The sequence below is a fragment of the Panthera tigris genome, chromosome D4 (assembly GCF_018350195.1).
Source record: "Panthera tigris isolate Pti1 chromosome D4, P.tigris_Pti1_mat1.1, whole genome shotgun sequence".
Taxonomy (NCBI): domain Eukaryota; kingdom Metazoa; phylum Chordata; class Mammalia; order Carnivora; family Felidae; genus Panthera; species Panthera tigris.
The window spans coordinates 45099658-45121581 of NC_056672.1; the positions used below are offsets into that span (position 1 = coordinate 45099658).

General features: G+C 41.8%; 1 protein-coding gene across 4 annotated transcripts in view; it reads left to right on the forward strand.

Annotated features, from left to right (window-relative positions):
• Window positions 1-21924, forward strand: part of FOCAD (focadhesin) — a 319129-nt gene that overhangs the window by 243083 nt on the left and 54122 nt on the right. For all 4 annotated transcript variants that reach the window (XM_042965277.1, XM_042965278.1, XM_042965279.1 and 1 more), the window contains 6 exons: window positions 210-254; window positions 5622-5730; window positions 8333-8449; window positions 11432-11670; window positions 14827-14916; window positions 21175-21322. In XM_042965277.1, the coding sequence (XP_042821211.1) occupies window positions 210-254; window positions 5622-5730; window positions 8333-8449; window positions 11432-11670; window positions 14827-14916; window positions 21175-21322 (748 nt within the window). The remainder of the gene's footprint in view (window positions 1-209; window positions 255-5621; window positions 5731-8332; window positions 8450-11431; window positions 11671-14826; window positions 14917-21174; window positions 21323-21924) is intronic.

The window sequence follows — 21924 nt, forward strand, 5'->3', positions numbered from 1 at the left end:
CTCGGATAAGTGACCTAAGGAATAGGCAGAGGAAACTCTTTGAAATAAAGTTCATATTATAGTGTTTTCACCTTACACTACAATTCCACACATACAGTTTTAGGACCTGGGGTCATTGCCAGAGGGTCTTATTAACTGATGGATAAGCAAAAAGATTGGGCTCTTATTCTAACATAAACTCTTGCACCTATTTCCAATCTTTACTGCAGGGTCCGAGACATGTTGACTGATGAGATCACCAAGACGGCTGTGAAGTAAGATCCATTCATTCTCTTACCCAAAATTTTCTATGAACGTTTTTTTTTTTCCTGGCGGGTGCATACAGTTTCTCCCTTTAGAGTATGTCCTAACTTTAAGAACGTTAAAGGACTCTTCAATTATTAAAAAAAAAAAAGAAAGAAAGAAAAAATCAATTGTCATCCTCTCTCATGTTAAGTTAATTCTTAAGTTAATGTCTTTTTGTGAGAATACGGAGGAATCAATACAAACATGACTTCCACATCAAGAGTCGCTGGGGTCGTGCCCTTGTCGTACACCTAACAAAATGCCCTGTGCTTTGACTTAGATTTAAAGGATTCTCATTTAGTTTGGGGTGGGGAAGGGGGGGGGGTGTTGTGGTTTGAAAGAGAATTCCTTGCTAATGTGAATTATGTAGGTTCTACAAATAGGTTATTAAATCTCAATTGTGAGCCAGGAAATAAATCACAGTAGTACTTCCTTTCATTCTCTTTGTGTTATGGGGTCCAGGATATCTAAAAATTGAATTTTTAAATGATTTTATTTATCTTTGAGAGAGAGCGCGCAAGCAAGGGAAGGGCAAAGAGAGAGGGGGACAGAGGATCAGAAGCCGGCTGTGATGCGGGGCTCGAACTCACGAACTGTGAGACCAGGACCTGAGCCTAAGCCGGATGCTCAACTGAACCACCCGGGCTCTCCTAAAAACCGAATTTTTAAATGCTAAAAATGAATGTGATGACCCATTAAAAAGGCAGTTTCAATCATATCCTTATGGTTGTTTTAACAAAAATAACGAGTATTACTACTTTGAGGCTTTTTATTTATCTTAAGCCAACTCTCAACAGAAAATTATACCCTAATGAACTTGCTTGAACAATCTCTTCGGGTTCCTTTGCTAACAAGCTGAGTAATTGTTTCTGGCAGTAAGTTACACGTCAGTTATGTCTGCTTCTGCCTTCCACCATCACCTTTAGCTGCTGCCTTTCTTCTTATCCACCAAATAACATAAATAGACCTTCGACCTACAGGATTTCATGTGTCCATATTATCTAGACATAATTCATTTCAATATAGTTTATCCCTATCGTGTTCCAGAACTTTCTGTGGCTAAATAGGTTTTGCCTTAATCACAGTACACGATCACCACTCAGCCTAATGCCTTCTGAATAAAGGGAAATAGAAGTGGTAATCCTCCCCTGCACCCACTTCTGTGGGAGGCACTGGGAAATATCTGTTGACATATCTGTTGACAAAATGAAAACTAAAGTACAGAGAGGCTTCGATAGGGACTCATTTGTGTCTGCTTATCTAGTTTGGTGAATTGCAGACACAGTGGGGGAGTGGAGCGCTCAGCTGCCTGTTGGAGGGGAGGGTGTGCTGGGGCGGGGCGGGGAGGGGGGGACTGTCTTCAGCCCACCTTTCATAGTTTGTTCTATTATGTAATCTACTTATATCCTGGTAAAAACCGTGCTCTGACATTTGCAGGGGGGGAAAAACGTGGAACGCTGAAGAATCTAGCAGCTCTCTATTAAAACAAGCTATCATTTTGCCTCTCTACTAGCTTGTGCATTTTCCATTCTAAAATTTTATTTCAACAAGATTTTAATCTTCCGATTTGCCAGGCATCGTTTCATGAAATGCCTACGAAGAGTGTCTTCACATTCTCAGTGGCACGGAGTAAAAATAATTCATGTTCTCATAGTGTTACCTTTTCATCAAAAATTTCAAAGTATTTTATAGACCTTATCTTATTAAAGCAATGCTGACAATAGTAGGTATGACAGCAAGTCAGGTTCAAAGGCTGAGAGATTAATGATAGAGGGGGGGGGGGGGGAAGAATCACTCTGCGTCTCTCTCTTTTTCCCCCTGGCTTCCTCCAACCATGTGAAGACCCCACCACCACCTGCTGCCAGCTTAGCCTTCTTTGGACCATGGCCGCCACAGGCTGGTTTGGGCCATTGTAAGACTTACTTTGTTCTGAGCCGTGTAAGTTAAATGCAGGAAGTAAAACACCAGTCGCAGGATTAGACTGATTTGCTCACTTAAGAGCAGTTTTAAAGCATCAAGGATAGGGCTAAGGGAGAATCAGAGAACAGATAAAACCTGATGATTGATGTAAGTTCATTTTCATTGTTGTTAATTAAATAGATTTGAACCCGAAGATGAAAATCCCCAAAGGACTGGGTCACTTTACTAATATGTAATGTAATACTTTGTCCCAAAGAAAGCATCCTTGTAGCTCATCCTTCCCTGTGCTTTTTAATTAGGTTAATGGCATCAGTTTGTTCCAAAGGACAGTTTAATTAAAATGCTAGTGGTGTTGCCTAGATAAATACTGTACTGATGCTGACATGTTATTATGCAAATTAGTTACTACTGCCCGACTGGGGTGGGGCGGGGGGGTGGGCTGGGGGGGGATAGTTATTTGATCAACAAGCTGATGAGTATTTGCTGAACTGGTTGTAGATGTTTACCTGGCCAGCTCCTCCACGAATTTGTTTCACGAAATCCGTATTGAGTGTCTCCTTTCCATAAGTTGCTTGCTGCGTGCAGCAAGTAGGGAATGCAGAGATGACCAAGAGAAACCAGTCACAGTACCTTTGTGAAATGTACAGCGTGGTCTGCGCATGCATTATGTGGACCGAGAAATACTTTTTTCTATTCAAAGATTAATGTCCGAATACACATTTAGTCCGCAACCGAAGGTCTCATTACTAGTGGCTTTAAATAACATTTTTCTCCATTTTACAAGGACAATACATGTTCAGGAATGTCAAGGCCAGTAAGACTTCTGAAACAAAACCATGTTGGGCACGGTTTTGGAACTGAGGCTAAATAATGCTCTCTCAGAATTTCAGAGTTATAAGAGTGCTTTTCATGTCATCTTGTCTAATACCCTTGTTTTAAAAAGATTTGATATCCTATTCCTGGGGACCATCCGAGCTTTTCTCTATGGTGATAACCCCTGGGGATCGAAGTCTTGACACTGAGAATTTAAAACTTTTTTTTTCTTTTTTTTTTCTTTTTCATTTAGGGATTCATGGCCATTTTGTAGCAGGACAGGCTTCAGGATATTCTCAGCTAAAGGAAAGAGATAATGTTAGAAATAAAAGATTTAATTTTTTTTTTTTTTTAATGTAATGTTATGGCTTGGGCACCCAGGAATACCCAGACCTTGCCTGGCTTTCTGGTGTTTTATTATTAGCTATCTGAGTTCCCAGTAATCCTCACTGCAAAACTCTAGCAAAACCTGGGTTGAAGGCATCTGCTTAGCCTTCAAGTCTTCCTTCTGTTTTCTCCCTCCATCCCATCCCCTGATGTAAATGTTGTGCTCTAATCCACTTACGGCAGGCCTCATAGTGGAAGAAATTAAGGATGAGTGAACCAAATGACCCACTGGGCAGAGCAAGCTTTCACTGAGTTTAACCACCCCAAGGAGGGAGAACGAGAAGGCAGGAGGGATTAGATGTGTAGGACGATGGAGGAGCTCAGTCCCATTCTTACCAGACGGAAGCAAAAATGCAAGAACATGTGTGAATACTAACCTTTTAATGCCCACTAGCTCACATGCTTAGTCATGCCTGTGGCCTGGGTCTGGAGGTCCTCAGCTCGCGAGGGGAGCGGGGCCGAAAGTCTTCCTCATCTAACATACCTGTTCCGTTCCTATGCTGGGGTCGTTCTTGGACAGGAGCCATTCTCGGATAGACACACAGATTCACGTTCAAGTCTCAAGTCCAGTTTTTGGGAAACATTTTGTCTGTTTGTATGGGAGTCCACAACCAGGCCAGAACTGAAGTGTGATGGTACGGGTGCCCTCTTGCCTGAGTTCTGTTATGACACAGGTGGCAAGCCAAGAGTATCGCATGTGTCCATTTAAGATTTTATTCTGTAGAATCACCTTGGAATTATGGAATAATGCTAAACATTCATTTTCAAATGGTAAGTATATTTTGGAAGGTTCAGGTTTCTTGGGGCACCTGGGTGGCTCAGTCAGTCAGCTCTTGACTCTGGCTCAGGTCATGATTTCATGGTTTATGAGATCAAGCCCATTGTCAGGCTCTGTGCTGACAGTGACAGTGTGGAGCCTGTTTGGGTCTCTCTCTCTCTCTCTCTCTCTCTCAAAATAAATAAACTTAAAAAAATAAAAGATTCAGGTTTCTTGATACTAGCTTCAGAAGTCAAGGGTCGCCTGAGTGGCTCAGTCAGTTGAGCCTCCAACTCTTGATTTCAGCTCAGGTCATGATCTCACGATTTGTGAGTTTGAGCCTTGCGTCAGGCTCTGTTGCTGATGGCGTGGGGCCTGCTCGGGATTCTCTCTCTCCCCCCTCTTTCTTCTCCTGCCCTGCTCACACACTCTCTCTCTCTCTCTCTCTCTCTCTCTCTCTCAAAGTACATAACTAGAATTAAGAAAAAAAGTCAAATTTAAGATTTTGTTGCTAATATTAAAAAGAAAACACCATTTGGATAATGAGAAAAGACAACTCTCAATCCAGATAATTTAAAAACAGGCTTTGGGGCATCTGGGTGGCTCAGTTGGTTAAGCATCTGACTTTGGCTCAGGTCATGGTCTCAGAGTTCATGAGTTCGAGCCCCGCGTCGGGCTCTGTGCCGATGGCTCAGAGCCTGGAGCCTGCTTCGGAGTCTGTCTCCCTTTCTCTCTGCCCCTTCCCTGCTCGTGCTATCTCTGTCTCTCAAAAATAAATGAGCATTAAAGAAATCAAAATAAAATAAAATAAAAACAGGCCATTTTTGCATCTTATCTAGGGTCTCTAAAATTATGTTCCAAACTAACTTGAAGGTTGCTGGCTTTGGCATATCAAGGGAAAGAAGGGGAGGATAATATGATGACTGCCAGAAGCTGCGAGCATGGCAGGTGGCTGGTGAAGGACACTATCCGAGTGGCTCCCTAGAAGCTGTTTCCACACACCAGTGCCTTAGAAAAGCCAGAGGCCAATTCCATTCTACTGCTCTAATTCACGCAACTGCCCTCGCTTGTGTTTTCAGAACAAATCGATAGAGTTCTGTGGGCCAGAGATGACACAGAAGGAGACAGCTTAGGAAATGCAGTGTCAAATGATGAAATAAAAATTTCAGAAGGAAAGAACTGAGATACATGAGCTCAGGTCTGTAGGTTGCAAGACAAGCACAATGAGCATATACGTGTATGAGGAGAGTGAAAACTCAGCACGAGTGTCCGGAGAAGAAAAAAAAAGCCACAGGCCTCAGGGAACAAGCAGACGCGCGCTGGTGAAGCTCGGGGAAGGGATAGAGGTGTTTTTGACCTCATCTGCCTTCTCTGTAATAACGCCTTCTCTTCTCCCGGTTAATGCCCCCAAATCCTCTCTTGGAATTTTTTTTTTTTTTTTTTTTTTTTTTTTAAACAGGGAGAGCCCAGTGGTCAAGGGCAACGCGCTGTTAGCCTTAAGCAGCCTTGCTGTCGTCGTATCCAGACACGAAGCCAGCCTCTCCTCTGACTCTGAGGGGGTCCCGGAGGTGAGTTAAGGGTGACTTGAACCAGTTGGGCGGCGTTTGAAAAGTGAGCAGTGTCTTTGAGCCTGGCCCTGAATTTACGAGGTTAGAGTGTAGGCTTTGCAACAGCACCAAGTTATGCTACTCGAGGGGCCTTTACACTGTGAGCTTGAGGGTCTCCTACGACACTTTCCCTTGCTGCTTTTCTGTTTTGCTTTCTCCATCACAGTTAAGTGGTCATTTCCATTTGAAGGTACCAATTTTATGCAACAGGGGTTGTCTTTCTGTGATTGCATCAGTGGTAACCAATCTTGGGAGGTTAACTAGGCTTACTGAAAGTGAACAATGCTGTCAAAAAAATGATAAATAAGCAGTGTTTACCGACTGAAAAAAAATCGTACTTTGCATTTTAATTGTAGATGTCAATGACAAAGTGCCTATTCATTTTTGCAAGGCGTTTATTTCTTAATTAAACATGTGGCGAGCTGGCCAATGTTCATTTCCAATGTGCTTTTACAGATAATTCATATCTGTCAAAATAAAAAGGCATGGATTTATTCTTCTTTTAAGCCCCATTATCTAGTAGCTTGCATTATCTGGAGACAATATAGCCAAGTGGTTAAAAAGCAGAGGCTTTGGAATAGGAGAGTCCTCTATCTAAATCCTAGTACTTGCACTTTCTAGCTCTGCGGCCTATTTTCAGTAACTTCCCCTTTCAAAGCCTGGTCCCCCATCTGTAAAATGGGGATAACGATACTTACCAGCAAGGACTCTTGTGAGGATTCAAGGAACTAATGTATGTAGAGCACAGCAGCCGGTAGATACCAAGCTCCCGGTAATAGTAACCATCGTCTGACTTCTTGATGCAAAAACTAGACTTTATTCAATGTTACTCAGCCTGTCTCTGTTCCGTCAGCGTGTCTGGCTTGTGGGCCATCTGTACTCCTTTTTCGTGGTGGAGTTTTTTGGTCGCAAGCAAGGGAACCAACTCTCATCTAAGTAAAAAAGGAACCAGAAGGATGTGGAATCTGGAAGCCCGTGGGATTGAAGGCACAGCTGAAAACTGGGTTTGGGGAAGGACATCAGGCACAGGAACTGATATCAGAACCATCTGAGCAGACTACCCCCGCTGGGATGGTCACTTAAGGTTTAGGGTCCCCTGGGTCTCATACCCACACCTTGGGCGGGTCAGATGGATAGCTTCATCGAGCATTTAACCAAGCTTCAGATCACGGAGGAGGGGATTCTCCAAAGGTGCTGTCACCACTGAACAAGAGCACAGGTGCTTTCGCTGGGTGGCAAAAGCTACAAATGTACATTTCACGTGGGGAAGGCAAAGAGGCCAAGGAATTATTGCATGAAGGATAAAAGGGTAGTTACCGTACGAAAATTTAAATCCAGAATCTTATTTTAATGATGAGAAAGGCGAAACTTTTTTTTGTTTTTAATTTTTAAGACGAAACTTTTTACGAGAGGAAATGTTTTATATCCTTGAAAGAGCCATGGAGTACTTTAGCAAAGACAACATGCTAAGTAGAATCTTACGGCCTAAAAAGTGTGCCTTTCTAGGATTCCTTGTTTGGGGCAGTTTGCCCCAGTAATAACCAGGGTTCTAGCTCAGAGGTGGAGTTTCAGGCAGTCGTCGTCTTCTTTACCCCCCCGCCCTCCCCCACCCTTTGTTCTGTGCTGTAACACATATTAGACAAAACATCGAGAAGCCACACAAGCCGAAGATGGGGCTTTGCTTTTATTCTTGATGACCTTGTCTTTGGCTATTCCTCAGTACAAACTCAAGACCTCCTTATCTGATTAAAACTCAAGTTTTCAAACTCTGTTCAAAGCTGCATATGACTAACAACTAAAGGTCTTAGGAAGAAGGCCTTCTTTGAGTCAAGGAATTAATTTCAGGGATACTTAACACCACATTGACCTTTATCATTTGTACCACCTGAGTGTCATCACCATGTGAGTTAATGAATGCTTTTGACATCCATGGTCATGAATGATTTTGAAAACCAAGTTCTCTTTATAATAAGTTGGATTTTGTTGTGGTTTTGGTTTTGGTTTTCGTTTTTTTGCATTCTCTTTCCTCCTCTTTTCCCAACTGAAGGATCATTCATGCTTTCATACCTAATTAGCTAGGCAATTGTTGTGATGATTCAAAATGATAAATATATGGTGATAGTAAGCAGAAATGCTAAAGATGGTGATGAAAATTTCGTAGGCTGCTTCAGTGCCTCCCTTGTGAAATGGCAAGTCATCGAAATGAGACATTGTGAGTTTCTTTTCTCTGCGCATCTCTCTTTTTCACCCCCCATCACCCTCACTAAACACAGGCAAGCACAGGGAGAGCTCTCAGATATGGTCTGTTCTGCAGCCCCCAGACTCTCACCTCTGCTTGTCTTGAACAAAAGGTAAATCGTACTCCTGTTGGGGCACAGGTCAAGGATGTGTATTTGTCAAATACTTATCTGCCTCCCAAAGTCCTGGCCAGGGAAGCTTACTTTTTGAGAAGAGCATTCTACTCTTTAATAACAGAAGGGGGTTGTACCCTGGATCTAGAAATAATGTTTAGGTTTTTTCTTTTTTTCCATTTCCATTTCATGGTTTTTTCCTTCATTTACAGGTTCATCCTAATTTCCTTTCAATGAAAGAGTGGGTTTCCATGGTGTCTGATACTCTCCTGGTCATTGTGGATAGCCATCACCAACCCAGAGGACAAATCTTCTCCTCATTTTATTATGTAAGTCTGAGAATAAGAGAAATAATAATAAAAAAAAAGAAGATGGAAAACCCAAGGGTTGAGTTGTCTCCTATTAGTTGTTCACGTGAAAGCCATGCTGTGGGGTAGTTATTCTCAGTCTTAGCCGTATGTTAAAATCACCTGGGGAAGTTTTAAGTGTGTGTGTATGTGTATGTGTGCATATGTACACACTTTAAAGTATATATATATGTATATGTGTATCTATATATGTCTATATATGTATGTATGTCTATATATGTCTATAGACATCTAGATAGACATCTATATCTTACCTCTCTCTCTCTCTCTCTCTCTATAGATAGATAGATAGATAGATAGATAGATAGATAGATGTATCCAGAAAAAATAAATACTGACCTGTAGGCCTCTCCTCTAATTTAATTGCTTAGGGATAGGTCTTGGGCGTTATCAGTCTTTGGAAAGGTCTCTGGATTATTCCCATGTGTAGTCAGAGTCAAGAGCTACAGCTGTAGTGAAATAAACACTAGTTGAAGATTGCTGTCCCTGAGTGTCCAGTCATAGTTGTTTGTTTGTTTTAATGTTTATTTATTTTTGAGAGAAAGAGACCAAGCGCAAGTGCAGGAGGGACAGAGAGAGAGGGAGACACAGAATCTGAAGCAGGCTCCAGGCTCTGAGCTTTCAGCACAGAGCCCAATTCGGGGCTCGAACCCACAAACCATGAGATCATGACCTGAGCCGAAGTCAGAAGCTCAACTGACTGAGCCACCAAGACGCCCCTAGTCATGGTTTTTTTTTAATTTCAGGATATGTGACCGTGGGCAGTTCATTTAATCTCTTTGGACCTTTGTTTCCTTGTGTGTAAACCAGGCAATTGAACAGTATTATCAGTAGTGATTTTAGCCTCAGCTCCACCCTTTACTAGTTTTGTGAAAGTTGACCTGATACTTCACCCACCATTTTGTTTTCCTTACCTGTAAAATGAAGGTAAAAACTAATGCTTTGCCAACTTCATAAAAGATTGGTGAGGATCACATGATGCCATTTGTGGGAAAATGTCCTGAAAACTGTGAAATACTCTTCACGTACAGAGTAATGTTGTTGATCGTAAAAAAAAGTACCTGTTACTTAAGAGTCACTCTCTTTCTTCTTGCTAATAGCCTAAGAGTTTGAAACAAACTGAAAATACAACTCTTTTGTTGAGGTTTTCTTTTCCCTTCATTGGCTCTAGTGCATGCTTTATTTCGGGGATCTGCATGGAATTATTCTGGTTCTGCCTTATCAGTCTCCAGTGCTTAGGGAATTATAGTGATCATGGGACAATCAGCTGAGCAGCGGAGGATTATAGTTGATTCGAATAAAAATATAGCACAGGTCATGAACTGTTGCTAAGATTGTGATTTTAGCCTGAAACTCCACTGCCTTAGGTCTTCTCTCTACAACACTCTCTGTGCCTCTGTGTCCTCCTTTTGGGAGGACCTGGTACGTATTCATCTGGGGCTCAGGATCTAGAACTAGAATTTTAAACTATACTTGGGGACCAAAAAAAAATGACTTCTAGATAATGTAGAATTAAATTGGAAAGTAGACTTTACTCAAAGAAGTAATTTCTTTATGATAGTTTGTTTTCTGTGAGATGTGTTCTTACTCCTTTAATGATGGATGAAAAACTGATTATATAGAGGTCTTTGCAGTAGCTGTCTGGTTCTGATATTCACCAGGACAGGATATTCTCTGAGATTTCTAATAACGCTGCTTAGTTCTTGCAAACCAATAAAAATAATCTCTTTCGTAGCCAGCTCAGGGTTGCCTCTTACCTTTGTGCGTTTTGCATTCTTGTGCTTCTTCAAAGCCCTGATTCGAAAGTCACTTTCTTTATTTTCGGTGTTCTAGCAGCTGGGTCATTTTGAATAGTATTGTCATTACGATTGTACCATGTTAGCTGAAAGAATACCTTAGCACGTGTGTGATTTTTATCCTTAAAAAGTGCTAAAGCTTAGCAAATGGGTGCAGAATTAAAAACACCTTTTAACGTGCTTTGACTGCAAGGGACAGCACAGCCTTTATGGTGTGTCTGAAAAGTTGAAGTAGATGACAGTGCCGAGTGATAAATGGGCTTTCTTCCCCATTCGAGACGTATTTGTAAGTGTATTTAACGTCTGTTGGAGCTCCCTAACATGGGATTCTTGGAGAAGCTGTTCATATTCAGCTGCCCTGTCATTTTATCAGGGCTGTTATTCATTTCTTTTCCCATAATTACATATAGGAAGGCGCATATAGAGCTCCCCATTTCATTTTGAATAGCTGGTTATTGCTTTGTAACCAGAGGCTTTTAGGATTTCAACTTCCTTTTTAATTAAAAGGAATTAACCCCCTGTAGGAAATAATCCATCTACTGGGAAGCGTTCCCACCAAAAATTTTGGGAGATCTGCCAATAGATCCCTGTGCTGAACTTACATTTATTCCTTCATACTAAACTTTAACCACTCCCCCCTCCTGCCCCCCCCCCGCACCCCCTCCCCCCTCCCGTCCTGCAGCGTGTGTGCACGCACACTCTTTCTTTCTCTCCTAGAAAACTAGCTCTGTACACATTTATAATGTGGCTTGCTGGTTTCTCCAAGCTTGGGTAACTTCACTTTGGGTTCTTTATTATATACGCATGTGGGCTTTCAAAACACTGACATTTTTTTCAGGCTTTATAGTGAGGGAGTTCATAGCCTTTAAGAGAAGACACTTAAGATTTTTTTTCCCCATACTTAAAAGGATATTGTTAATCAGCTGCTTGTTTCAGTCGAAAATCGTTTCAGTAAGGAAGAGTGACAAGGTAACCTACAGACAAGCCCAGAAATAGATTTTTTTTTTTAATTGCATTTTTTTCACCAGCAGGAGCGGATCTAAGAGAAGCTGATATTGTTGCGTTTCGTGCTCTGGTGATAGGTATGCTTCCTTCATGTTTTAAACAAAAGGCCAACCCCCTGTTTTCTTTCTTTGGCATGTCCTAGAAATCCTATTCTGGTGAAAACACAGCCAGTGCCATTGCCCGCTCGGCTGCCGCCACGGCTTTGTCTCTCCTCGTGCAAGTTTTCATTATCTCTTGCAAAGAGAAGGTTGAGGAAATCCTCAACATGCTGACTGCCAGGTTACCTGGGAAACCAAGAGCTGATGAGTCTCAAGCCGTGCAAATCCACATGGGCCTTGCTTTGGGGATGTTTCTGTCCCGCTTGTGTGAGGAGAAACTCAGGTACGGTTTGTTCGCGTGTTCCTCCTTTTCCTCTTTGTGATGTAGGCAGAGGACGTGGCCCACGTGCACACGCGCGCACGCACGCGCTCTCTGAGCCGCGTGTGCTCGCCAAACTTTTTGACATGGGCAAGTTGGGCCTTTCTTCTCCTTTGTGAGGGAACCTGGCTTGCCTCCAACGCCATCGCGAAGACATGAATGTGTTTTTAGGGCTGCTCTTACTAAGGTGACGATTGCTTGAAAATCATTCCGTCCTTAGATGAGAGCCCAGGATACACCCAGGTAATAGATATGAGGAAAAGTGTAATCTTCTGGTGCTAAAAATGAAAAAGCTGCTCTTTTTCCTGGTTCATGAGGGTGAAAATAATTGCTGATCCTTTACTGGGATCACTGTAAAATGGGAGACGAAGATTGGAGTATCCCTTATGCCTGAGGTGCTGGGAATTACCTGAGTCACCTGAGAACTGCGTGTACCCAGTTTTAAATATTGCTTTTATCCTGTGCCTTGGCTACATTTTTGTAATCCTTAAAGAGTCTTAATCTGTGCATATTATACTGCGTGCTTTACTCAGTTCGGTCAATCTTGGACTGCTAGCTTTACCCTTGAATGGACCTAACAGAATAGCAAAGACCCAAGTGGAAAATTCCACTAGATGGAAAAGTTGTCTCGTGCATAAATCTACTTTGGTTGTGTTGTTCATTATATTTCTTCTTTATTTTATAACAAATCTTAGAATTTTATATATCCAGATTGATTGTAGTGTGGTACAACATGAATATTTGAATATCATGAATATTTAGATGTCGCTGACTTGGAATTCGGCCCCATTTTCCTGCACTGGAAATAGGGTAGTCGGAAGAGGCATCCTGTTGAGATGTTCGATGTCCTTAAACTTCCCTGGTTGGCAGAAATTAACGGTCTGTCCAAAGCCAAGAAACGGTGTCAGTGTGGGTAAACTGGATGACATGACGCTATATTTAGATTTCAGTTCGAAACCAGTGGTTAAGTTTGCATTTGTAATTTACATAGCTTTGTGCAAACACCATTATGTGAAACCTTTAGGAGAACTGCTATTGATCTAGGGAAATACTAGATTTCAGATGATCATTTTCAGCTCTTAGAAACATCTGTCAGACGATTGGGAAGATTGGCTTAGTCTTTGTGATCATAAATGAAACGTTTCTAGAATGTTCATTTTGGTCTGTTCACCAGCATTATTATTTATAGGCCTGGTTCTGGACATGAACAAAAAGCTGCCCTTTGCATGTGAATTGACTGTTACATATCTTGTGTGTGCGACAGAACACAACATATTTTTGAAAGGCTTAAAACTTGAAAGTGATTTTTTTTTTCCCTTTGCTACAATGCTACAAATGGCAGTTTCTTCACCATCTGTGTTCATGCTCTTTCTTCAGTATCTTTCAAGCAACATGTTTTACAACTAAAAATGAGCCATGGCAGTTTAATTCCAGGCAACTCATTTCATCCCATCTTGGCTCTGGCTCCTTTCTTCATTAGTTTAGGATGAGATGCTGCTGGGTTTAGGGCTTGACAAGCTCGCATGTGTGGTTAATTTAATCATGCTACCTTGAGAAACCGGTTCCTAGATCGCCTTCTACCCCTCTCTGTCTTACTTGGCTTTGCACCTGCTGGAGAGCCTGGGGAAGGACACCAGGAAGTGTTTTCCAAGGCCAAAAGCCCTCAGAATAAGTGCAAATTTTCACTTTGCTCTAATAATCTGTCTGGATAGCACGCTTCATCCTTTGGTCAGTGGGTTCACACTGTAGCCAGTGGTATAATTATTCATGGTGGCCACCTTCCTAATTTTCTGGAGGAGAGGAACCTGAAGTGTTTACTTTTGGTGCCAAGAAATATTTTACTAGATAATGACGGTGTCACCAGATAATGACGTTTTTGGAGGAAGTTTCCATTTTTCTAAAATTAAAGTAAGCATTTTGAGGGCTGTTGACCCTGAATAGCCAGTGCCATCAAATAAATTGCCCAGTATGACCCCTCAGGGGAACAGGATTAGGACAGTATGTTGGTCTCAAGTATGAAAAATCACCCTGTAGAAGAGAATCATGGCCATCCATTTTTAGCTAAGGCTTAGGAGAAAGTCACCCGAATTTAAATTCCAGTCTAGAATTTATTCAGAAAAGCATATTATTCCAAAGCTTGCTTCTGTCATAACTCCCAGAGGATACCGGTAGGATCTCTTTAGCATTTGTTTAGGATAGTTAAGTATATTTTACTCCAGAGAACAGCTGTAATAAGGACTTATTTAGTCAAAGCTATTAAAACTCTGTGTGTGTGTGTGTGTGTGTGTGTGTGTGCGCGCGTGTGCGCGTGCGCGCGCGCGTGCGTGTTCTCGCTGCAAAATGCAATCCTTCACCACAGGCAAAAGTACTATATTTTTGGTTTGGGAAGACCTTATTTAAAGTGCTCTCTGGCCGTTTGGCATTCCTGGGGCCGCATTCCTCTTAGCGTGGTCCGAGGGGGCAGCAGGAGAAGTGACATCTTAGAAACCCCTTGATAAAAAAAGTGTTGGTGATGAAACCCACAACTCTGCCTGAGAAAACAGCCACAGAATGACCTTGTAAGTTTTGTTTTACTACAGAAGTCATAGCCCTCACCAAGACCATTGCAAAACCACATCAATTACTGTATAAAGGCAGGGAAAATAAACGACTGGGGTTCCCCTCCCCGCCTTTGAAAAAAGGAGTAGAGCTTACCAGCCTTCCCAATTGAGACATGAAATCAGAAGTAACGGTCCTCGCAAGAAAAGAGATTTGCAATGATTATTGATAATATCAGCTTAGTGGGCTGTTAAATATTCCGAAGAAAATCACATTGGCCTTCTTGAAAATGTTTTTGGAATTCCGATTTTGGTCTTTTTCAGTGATTTAAAATGTGAATGGGCTGAGGAAATACAAAAGTAGTCATTTTTGAGTTTATTGGTTTACAAGTGATGCTACTGTACAGAAACTCAATAATTAAATTCTCTGCAAAATAAGTATATGTGAGTCATCAATACTGTGACTTTTATTTTTTTTTAACAAAATGTATTTTCACTAAAATATTAAGAGGAAAATATTAAATGGTATTTTGGACATGTGAATTATTTTCAGTAATTCAGTTTTTCCTCTTGCTTTGCCTAGCGATATATCTGGCCAACAGATGAACCTCCTTCTGATGAAGTCTTTGGATGCCCTGGAAAATTGCTGCTTTGATGCTAGTCTTGAATATAAGTATGTTGATTTCCTTTCCTCTCTGATATTTAGGCATCAAATCTTCCTCTGCCATGAATTTTGCATTATATCGTGAAGTATTCATAGGACTTGATCTCGAATTCGTTCACAAAGAGTTTTTCAGTAATTATCAAAAACCTGTAATTAAAGCTTACTTGTTTCTGGGGTGCCTGGGTGGCTCAGTCAGTTAAGTGTCCGACTTTGGCTCAGGTCATGATCTCATGGTTCATGAGTTCGAGCTGCGCATCGGGCTCTGTGCTGACAGCTCAGAGCCTGGAGCCTGCTTTGGATTCTGTGTCTCCCTCTCTCTCTCTCTCTGTGCCTCCCATGCTCATGCTCTGTCTCTCTCTGTCTCAAAAATAAATAAACATTAAAAAAAAATTTAAAGCTTACTTGTTTCTAAAAACCATGTTTCAGCAATAGTTTGCTTCAATACAGAGCAATGCACGTCACTTCATGGCTGTCGTTAAGTTACTAATACCTTAGTTCTGTCTTGTAGTTATCATATGAAGCATGTATCTGGAGACTTATGTGCATGACTTAACCTTTTTAAATGGTTGAAATTTGATTGGAAATTTGAATGGTTGAATTTGATTGGGTGAAGGGAGCCTTTGACCCATGATTTAGATTTCCCTTGTGAAACCCAATGACTGAGGAATCAAAATGGAAGCAAAACATAGGTTATATCAGGGGGTCCCAACCTCCTCCGTGTCAATAGGTTCTCCTTGTCTCGCCCCAGATCTCATGCTTTTTAAAGATTTTGTCTATTAAATATCTTAAAATTTGTGAAAGGTGACCAAAACCAAAACAGAATACTTAGAAAACAATACCTTGTGCCTGGCTGGCGCAGTCAATAGAGCAGGCAACTCTTGATCTCAGGGTTGTGAGTTTGAGCCCCGTGTTGGGTGTAGAGATTACATAAAACGAAAATCCCCCCCCACAAAAAACCCTCAAAAAACAAGGCTAACCGTACTTGTTTAGTGAGACATTTAATGTTTTAATTGGTCTGTGTGTGGGAGAAGGTAGTTTTATTAGGCTTTCTGAAACATTGACACACTTGAGGACTACATTGTATCTTTTTGGACTTCCACATGTTTTGGAACCTCCGGTTTAGATCCTCTGAGGTTCATTATTATTAAAAAACTCAACAAATTGTAAGCACTAACCTCCAGTTTATGAACTCATTTACTTTTTTGCTGTTATGGGCACTGTTTAGATACGAGTGTTTACATTGGTGGCTCTTTAGGAACTTGTGATCTGGCGTGACATTCGTATCATCTAGCCTGTTAAGTAAGTGCAGACTAACAAAAGTAACTAGAAGTAACTGCCTATATCGTCTATTTCATTATGAGTAGAACATGAACTCTTCACTTTGTAGGTGGTAGTTGTAGGGTCTTCTCTGAAATGCAGGCTGAGATTAGAGAAGAATCATTGACACCCACCCAGTTTATCATGAAACATGTTAGAGATGAAACGAGATGTTTTAAGAGCGTGACTTTGAATATGGGAAAAGAGAGTTTGGTGACATGATGGAAGTCTCTTGAATGTCAAAAATGATTTAATGGAAGGGATAGGGCCATCTAACCGTTGCTGGGTCTGATGAAGAATTGGTAGTTTTGAGTCCAATCCATGTGTTGGTGGTGTTGCCTTTTACAACCAAGGAGTAAGATACATTTCTCTCCCCACGCCCACCTGCCACCCCAGTCCTACCTTTTCCCACAGGTATCCATCATGGCTGTAGCTCAGGGTATTATAAAATTGGGTACACATTTGTGCATTAACATGTTGCAGGCTTTCAGCCAGTTGGAACAATCAGGCACGACTTTCACATGTTATCTCCACTAATCCGCAGGAAGTTTGTTTCAATGTGAGGGGAACCATAGAGATAACTGAATTGTCCACAGTATGGGTATTTATGCTTATAAAAACCTCCTATGTCTAAGTGTATTTAACTTTAAAGTTAACTTTTTATATTGATAAGATTCTTATTTCATTCTTCTTTCATGATTCTTACCTCCTTAATGAAGAACCATGTTTGGGAGAGGGAAGGATGGGCCTAGATAGGGATTAATGCTGCAGAATTAAATAGAATAGAGCCATCAGAAGTTTCCTGTCCTTCAGTGAAGTCTTGCTTGTTTTTCAGAGAGTTCAATTAAAAGCCCAGATCCTTCAAGAACTTCTCCCTCTATCTTCTCCAAACTCCCGTTCTTCCTACAGTTAAAGAAGTTTAGTATTTTGTCATTCCTGATGCTCTGTGGCTGTTAGTGCTTAGGTAGCTAGGCATTTTCACACCCGTTTCTCGTGTAATGAAGCCCCAGTGACAGTCTAAACGTTGATACTAAAACAGGAATACTCATCACTTTGGTTTATAGATTAAGAAAATGAGTCTCAAATAGACTGGTTCAAGGTCACACAGTAAGTAGCAGAGCTGGGGGAGAAGCCTACGTTGTCGGACTTCAAAGCCATTTTTCTGTCTTGCCAAGTTCTGTGTGGAGAACACATTTCAGTAGAAAGAAAGCGATTTGACACCTGATAGTATGGTAGTTACTATTTTTTTTTTTAACATGTGGGTGTGTCTCACTATGAGAGAGAGAGAGAGAGAGAGAGAGAGAGAGAGAGAGAGAGAGAGAGAGAAAGAGATTCTAACTAGGCCCAGGCATAAAGTATTCCCCTGTCTAATGAGATTCAGGAGTCTAGGGCGGTCCTCTCTCAAGTGAAATAGTGGAAGCATTACCAGGGGGTAGTTAATAGATCTGGGAGCGTGCTACCTCAAGTGGTAGAATTCACCCAGAGCAAATTCACCACGCTTCCTTGATTTAATGGACACGTCCCTGCTGAGAGAACCCTGCACCTGGTCTGGTCGGTGTTCGTGGCCCAATCGTTTACCTTTTGCTGCCATCTAGTGGTAATTACTGTGCCATTGCAGTCCTCCCAGCCTTAAGCAGTCCTGCCATCCATCGATGACCTGAGCATTGGTTAATTACTATTGAGCTTTTACAAATACGATAACATTTGTATAGCACTTTGTGAAGGGCAAAGCGCTATACAAATGTTAACTGTTATTAGAACTAATTATTAGATGGCCTCGTACTCAATCTGCAGGAGTGCCCACAATAAAGTAAGGAATTGAAGATTCATCTGGTTAATTTTAGAAAAAATGTGTCATGATAATCTTTATATCTCATTTGGTATAGCAACACCCATAGCAGAATTGCACAGCTTTGAAGTTGTAGATTTTCTTTTTGCCAGTGATATTTTAGTATGCTTGAACAAGAGATTCAAGTAAGTCAGGACATAATAGGGCATATGATTTTACAACTTAAATTCTCTTTATCGTTTGTTAGTATTCTTAGAGATTCATGTTATTAATTCCAAGACCTGAAATTAACACCTAATATTATAATATGTTTTTATTTTATCTGTCTGAGGCACCACTGTGGAACTCCTTTTTGTTTTCATTGGAGAGAAAGCTGTGAAAGCTACCTCTGCCCAAGTCATTCTTGGTTTAGAGCTGGCAAACATATCAAAGGGAAGCTAAAATGAGGTAAATGTGCAGAAATGCTGACCTAAGCACCTAGAAGAATCTTTAAGACTTAGGACAAAAAATAAGCTCATTAAAATATGGATAATTTGGAAATCAGAAGAAAACATCGGGAGTAAAGCTTTAGGACTGCCTTCCTGGTGCATGCTGGAAAAATGAGACAGAGTAGAAGGAGTTTAGGAGGTCAATGATGCATACACTCTAGCATATTTATATTGGCACACTGATATACATAGTTAGATTATGTATTCACACATGACAACAGACATCTACCATTGTAGCAATGGATAGAATCATTAATGATAACCTTGCCCAAGAATAATTATGCTGTGATAATATTTAGGTAAATGTGAGCTAGAAACCAGGATGTCTTTTTCTAAGCCTTTGTGCCCGTATGCTTCAGGATGAAGAGGAACTTCGTTCAGTCCAGAGGATAAAGGTTTTTGGCATGCCCAGAATAGCCAAAAGCAAGACTTAGATACCTGCTATTTAGTTTTTTATAATTTTTTTAATGTTTGTTTATTTTTGAGAGAGAGACACAGTGAGAGCAAGGGATACAGAATCTGAAGCAGGCTCCAGGCTCTGAGCTGTCAGCACAGAGCCTGACGCGGGGCTCGAACTCACGAACCAGGGGATCGTGACCTGAGCCGAAGTCAGACGCTCAACTGACTGAGCCACCCAGGTGTCCCTTAATCACATTTTGTCTAACTCTATCTTTGATTCTAATTCGGTCAATTTTTTATATGCATCGGTACAGAAAGATAGCCCCCCCCCCCACACACACACACACAAAAGCAAAAAAAAAACAAAAAAACAAAAAAACAAAAAAAAAAAACCTTCCCTGTCGATCCTAAATAGAAACAAGGGCTATAAATCCATACTAATGAAGGGGCGCCTGGGTGGCTCAGTCGGTTGAGCGCCGACTTCGGCTCAGGTCACGATCTCACGGTCCGTGAGTTCGAGCCCCGCATCGGGCCCCTGTGCTGACAGCTCAGAGCCCGGAGCCTGTTTCAGATTCTGTGTCTCCCTCTTTCTGACCCTCCCCCATTCATGCTCTGTCTCTCTCTGTCTCAAAAATAAATAAACGTTAAAAAAAAAAAAAAGATTAAAAAAAAAATCCATACTAATGAAGAGTGCCTTTCCTCTTTCAGAAACATGATTTGTCTCAAAAGCACGCAGCGTTCAGATGTTAGATGCTGATTTAACTGGTTGGCAGTGCATTATGCTAGTTGAGCTAGTTGTTAAGTTCATGTAAGCTGTAACAGCACTTCTGCCTGAGTAATGATGGATTATTACTGCAGTAGCTTCTTTGCAAAGGATTTCCTAATGCCAGATAGTTAACGCCATAGAACCTGGAATAACGTGCTCTAGATAGGGTGCCTTCTCATAGGCAATTTCGTCCAGCCATCATACGGGGCACTGAGAGGGGCCTGGGATTGGGCAGATGGAACAGAAGGCTGGGAGTCCGAAACCTCTGTCTTCTGGCCGTCATCTGCTGGAAACTCTCCATATGGCCTTGAACAAATCCTCTCCTCTTGGGTGTCTTTTTATCAGATGTGGATGCTTCGTTTGCAAGAGGTGTTTGGGGGAAGTAACTAACATGTGCAGGAAGCACTGTGAGTGTTCTTGACACCAGCCACGGAGATAGTTACTATATGAGAGCAAACTGACAGAGCCTACGGGCAGTGAAACATGTTACTGGAGAAGTGCCCTGGAACGTCGTCCTAAGCAGCAGATACTGTGCGAGGCAAGCCAAACCAGAATCGGGATGATTTCTGAAACGCTCGGCATCTCCTCAGTTCAAAACACAATGATGACCAAAACCTTTTTTTTCTTTTTTTTCTTTTTAAGTAGAAAATCGCCCTCCAGCTGCATGATCTTATCATCCTAACCAGAAGTTTTCCGGGAGAACAGTTTTTGGTTTTTTCCTTCAAATGGATATGTGTTCTTTCACGAGAATTGGGGCACAAAGCCCAAGATTCCAATTGAATTGTCACATGGGGTAACTTTTGACAAGCCTGTCATTTGTCCATTTTCTCTTCTGACCCAGTGGTACTCCGAGGGATCAGAGGGGAGAAGAGGACTAATGTCATTGTGCACAGACAAATACATAGTTTAAGGACGAAATTCCACTTGTGGATGTTGACTAGGAAACATGAAGCACTTAGTTGCTCATCATCATGCCTCGCAATGCGTCCCCCCCCCCCCCGCCGCCCCCTGCCCCATTATTAGAGGTCCTCAGCTCGCATCCTGAGACGGAGTCTTCTCTCCCATGCAGTTAATCATGGTGCACTCAATATGTGGACGTAGAGGGAGGGTGCAGAGGACCATGGCATTTCTCTAAGAGTAGACGTAGAGCTGCTTTCACCTGACTTTTTATTCGTCTTCCTACCTCACCCTAGAGTTTAAGTCAAACCTATTTCATGTTTTCGTTTGTTCTTCTCCAGTGGGTACACAGCACTAACGCGGGCCACGGACACTTGTTTGAATATATAGTTTTCCTTTTGAGGGGGGCGGTGGGTGCACCTGTCGTGGTTCATGGGGCACACTTATATCCCAGGCAGCGGATCTAGAAGCCAGCCATCTCACCTCAGGCTGAAGAGCAGTATAAACTCGCGTGATAAGTGAAGAGTGGTGATGTGGGTTTCTGGTGATTTTAACACCTCATTTTTTGTGGGTTTTTGTTTTGTTTTGTTTTGTTTTTCTTTGCATCCAAGCACGGGCTGTATATTGGGAGTTGGACTTGTTCTGTCCCTCATGAGCCACAGCAGCCGAATGGAGTCTCGAGTTCATGTGGCAGCATCGCTTCGGAAGCTGTCTACCTACCTGGATGACAGTGGGAGCCAAAGCAGAACATTTCAGGAGGTAGGAGCCGGAAGTGACGGCTTTCTTTGTTTTTTGTGTTCCTGTTGCTGCTTATTTTCTACTTCTCATGTTTTGGTCACCCTGAAATTAAATTCTTCCTCAGTTTCAGGCCAGGATAAGGAGAAAAATCTGAGTGGCAAACAACCTATGTTAGATCATAAGGTTTCAAATTGTGCAGCTGTTTAAATCAACTCAGACTTAAATGTGGCATAGAAGATAAGAGCCTTTAGTGAATGCAAAAACCTAAGTCAGCATCGCCAGAAGGCACTTTCTAAGAAGAGCTGCGATTTCCGCAGGAAGGTTAAATGGAGATATTTAGAATTACGCTCCAGCCAAATGTGACTATAAAAGATGGCCCGGAAGAAGCCTAAGAAACTGCAGAGCGAAAAGGCATTTGATTTTTTTTTTTTCCCCTTTCTTCGTGTCAGCCAGCATGAAAAATCATTGAGGAAATTCCCTTTACCACACTTCACGAAAAGATTTTTCTGTCGCGGCGCAAAACTACGCACAACTGCGGCCTGTGTGACGCAGCTTGCGCGTGTGCCCCGCGTCCCGAGCGACCGTCCAAGGCGCGTGTCTCTGTGCCCAGGTGAAGCTGAACC